General features: G+C 62.6%; 2 protein-coding genes across 2 annotated transcripts in view; one reads left to right on the top strand and one right to left on the bottom strand.

Moving 5' to 3' along the window:
- Window positions 1-259, top strand: part of MNEG_5853 (beta-hexosaminidase) — a gene marked incomplete at both ends in the record, with an annotated part of 1,061 nt that extends 802 nt beyond the window's left edge. The window contains one exon of the mRNA XM_014045668.1: window positions 148-259. Coding sequence (XP_013901122.1) covers window positions 148-259 — 112 coding nt within the window. The remainder of the gene's footprint in view (window positions 1-147) is intronic.
- Window positions 260-1,127: 868 nt separating this feature from the next.
- The window catches only part of MNEG_5854 (light-harvesting protein of photosystem I), a gene marked incomplete at both ends in the record, with an annotated part of 3,057 nt that continues 2,313 nt past the window's right edge, over window positions 1,128-1,871 (bottom strand). The window contains 3 exons of the mRNA XM_014045669.1: window positions 1,128-1,147; window positions 1,347-1,428; window positions 1,706-1,843. Of these exons, the coding sequence (XP_013901123.1) occupies window positions 1,128-1,147; window positions 1,347-1,428; window positions 1,706-1,843 (240 nt within the window). The remainder of the gene's footprint in view (window positions 1,148-1,346; window positions 1,429-1,705; window positions 1,844-1,871) is intronic.

The following is a 1,871-nucleotide window of genomic DNA, read 5'->3' on the forward strand; positions in this document are numbered from 1 at the left end:
GGTCGCCCCGTTGCTGCTGCTGCTGCACCCCCAGCAACGCGGCGGCAGTGCTTGCGCCCCACATCCCTCCAAACCGTACGGCATATATCCTCACCTTCACCCTTGGGACACTCTCCATGACCCCTCCTCCCCCCCCCCAAAACGCAGGTCCCCGCGCGAGGCCCGCAGCTGGCCGTGCTTCCGGTGGCGCCTGGAGGGGCACGTGGAGGGGCTGCGGGCGATGGGCTTCCGGCCACGCGCGCTGGACGACGCAGTGTAACCCCCTCGCGTCGTTTTGCGACCCCCGCTTCCGCCCCCTCCCTCCTATCCCAAGCCGCGTCCTTGCTGCGCCCCTGGGTGTTTGAGCTGCGTTCTCAGGGGCAGGAGCTGTGGGGCAGCAGGCCAGTGCCGCGGGCGAGCGTCCTAGCATGAGTCGTGGGAAGGGGGGTCGAGGCCGCCTGGGTGGCGGCTCAGCTGGGCCCTGCGAAAGCGGGGCCGCGAACGCACAGCGGGGAAGCTGCCGCCTGGGCTCCACGAGCCGCTGGGCAGGCATGAGAGGGCCATGGGACAACCGGGGGCGGGTGCTGAAGACCACTGGCGGCTGCAACTGCAGCGGGGAGGATGGTGAGTAGATGAGCTGGAGGCCACAAGCAGGGGATGATGACGGACAGGTGTATATGGAGCGGGGGGCGCCGGGGTGGTGAGGGGCTTGCACCCTGGGTGCTGGGCTGCCTGCAAGAAGGGTCAAGGCCTGGGTTTCGAGTCTGTGTTGGCTTGCTGCCCCACCCAGGGAGGTGTGAGGACAACTCATCATTCAAGTTGCACTAAGGAATGTTCATGCTGGCGTGCCATGTACTGCCATTCGTGCTGCTTCTCAGGCGCGATTCCCGTTGGCAGCTGCCATTCGTGGCTCTCTGCCTGCGTGCATTTCACTCTTCATGGCAAAGATATCGATGGTTACCCATGCTTTCAGCTAGATTAGGACGCTTGTCCACTTGCATATACAAAGCATGGCTTCCTGCATAGAGCTGGGGTCGCCGTGTGTGCAGGTGCAGGCGGCAACATGACCAGGTATACAGAGCCAGAAGGCGGATCAGTCATGAATTACACTCCTGGCCTTGCCCACTCAACACACTCTCAACCAAAGTTTAGAAGGGGAGGGACACGCCTGCGGGAGAAGTGAGTCAAAGGGGGATAGGAATAATTGTGAGAGGCCAGCAGACGCTACAGCGGACAGGGACTGGCACATATCCAACACACACACACACACACGCAGCAGCGTAATGCCAGACAAACCAGGCAACATGGCATGTCGTCAGGCGGACCAAGATGTTTCGGCTCATTGCAAACAGTCGGCCCATGCATACCGTTGGTGGCGAAGTTGGCGCCCCACGGAGACGACACGTGCTCGGAGAGGGCGGCCAGGGGCGCCTTGCCGGTGGCGGCGTGCTGCGGGCGGGGAGGGATGGCGGGATGCGGCCAATTTGTCAGCCGACACATCCAGGATCCCATGCATTGGCACCAGGGTTTGCACGAGAGGCAGCCCAAGTTGACTCTCATGCGCAGAACGCAACCCACAGGGCACGCCGCCTGTTCTTGGCAAAATGCACACGCGTATACACGCCTTGTTCCGCGGACGTACGCTTACTCATGCATTATTACATAAACACACACACTCTCTTACACACACACACACATATACACAACCACACACGCAACCACGCACCTGCGCGACGAAGCCCAGGAAGGCCACCATGGCGAGGCGGCCGTTCTTGACCTCCTTCAGCTTCAGCTCCTCCAGGTTGCCCTTGGACAGGCCCGCGGGGTCGAAGGGGCCGCCGGGGTAGATGCGCTTGGTGGCATCCTGCTCGTCGCCGCGGCGGGCCTCAGCG

Source organism: Monoraphidium neglectum, assembly GCF_000611645.1.
Source record: "Monoraphidium neglectum strain SAG 48.87 unplaced genomic scaffold scaffold00902, whole genome shotgun sequence".
In the NCBI taxonomy this organism is placed as follows: Eukaryota; Viridiplantae; Chlorophyta; class Chlorophyceae; order Sphaeropleales; family Selenastraceae; genus Monoraphidium; species Monoraphidium neglectum.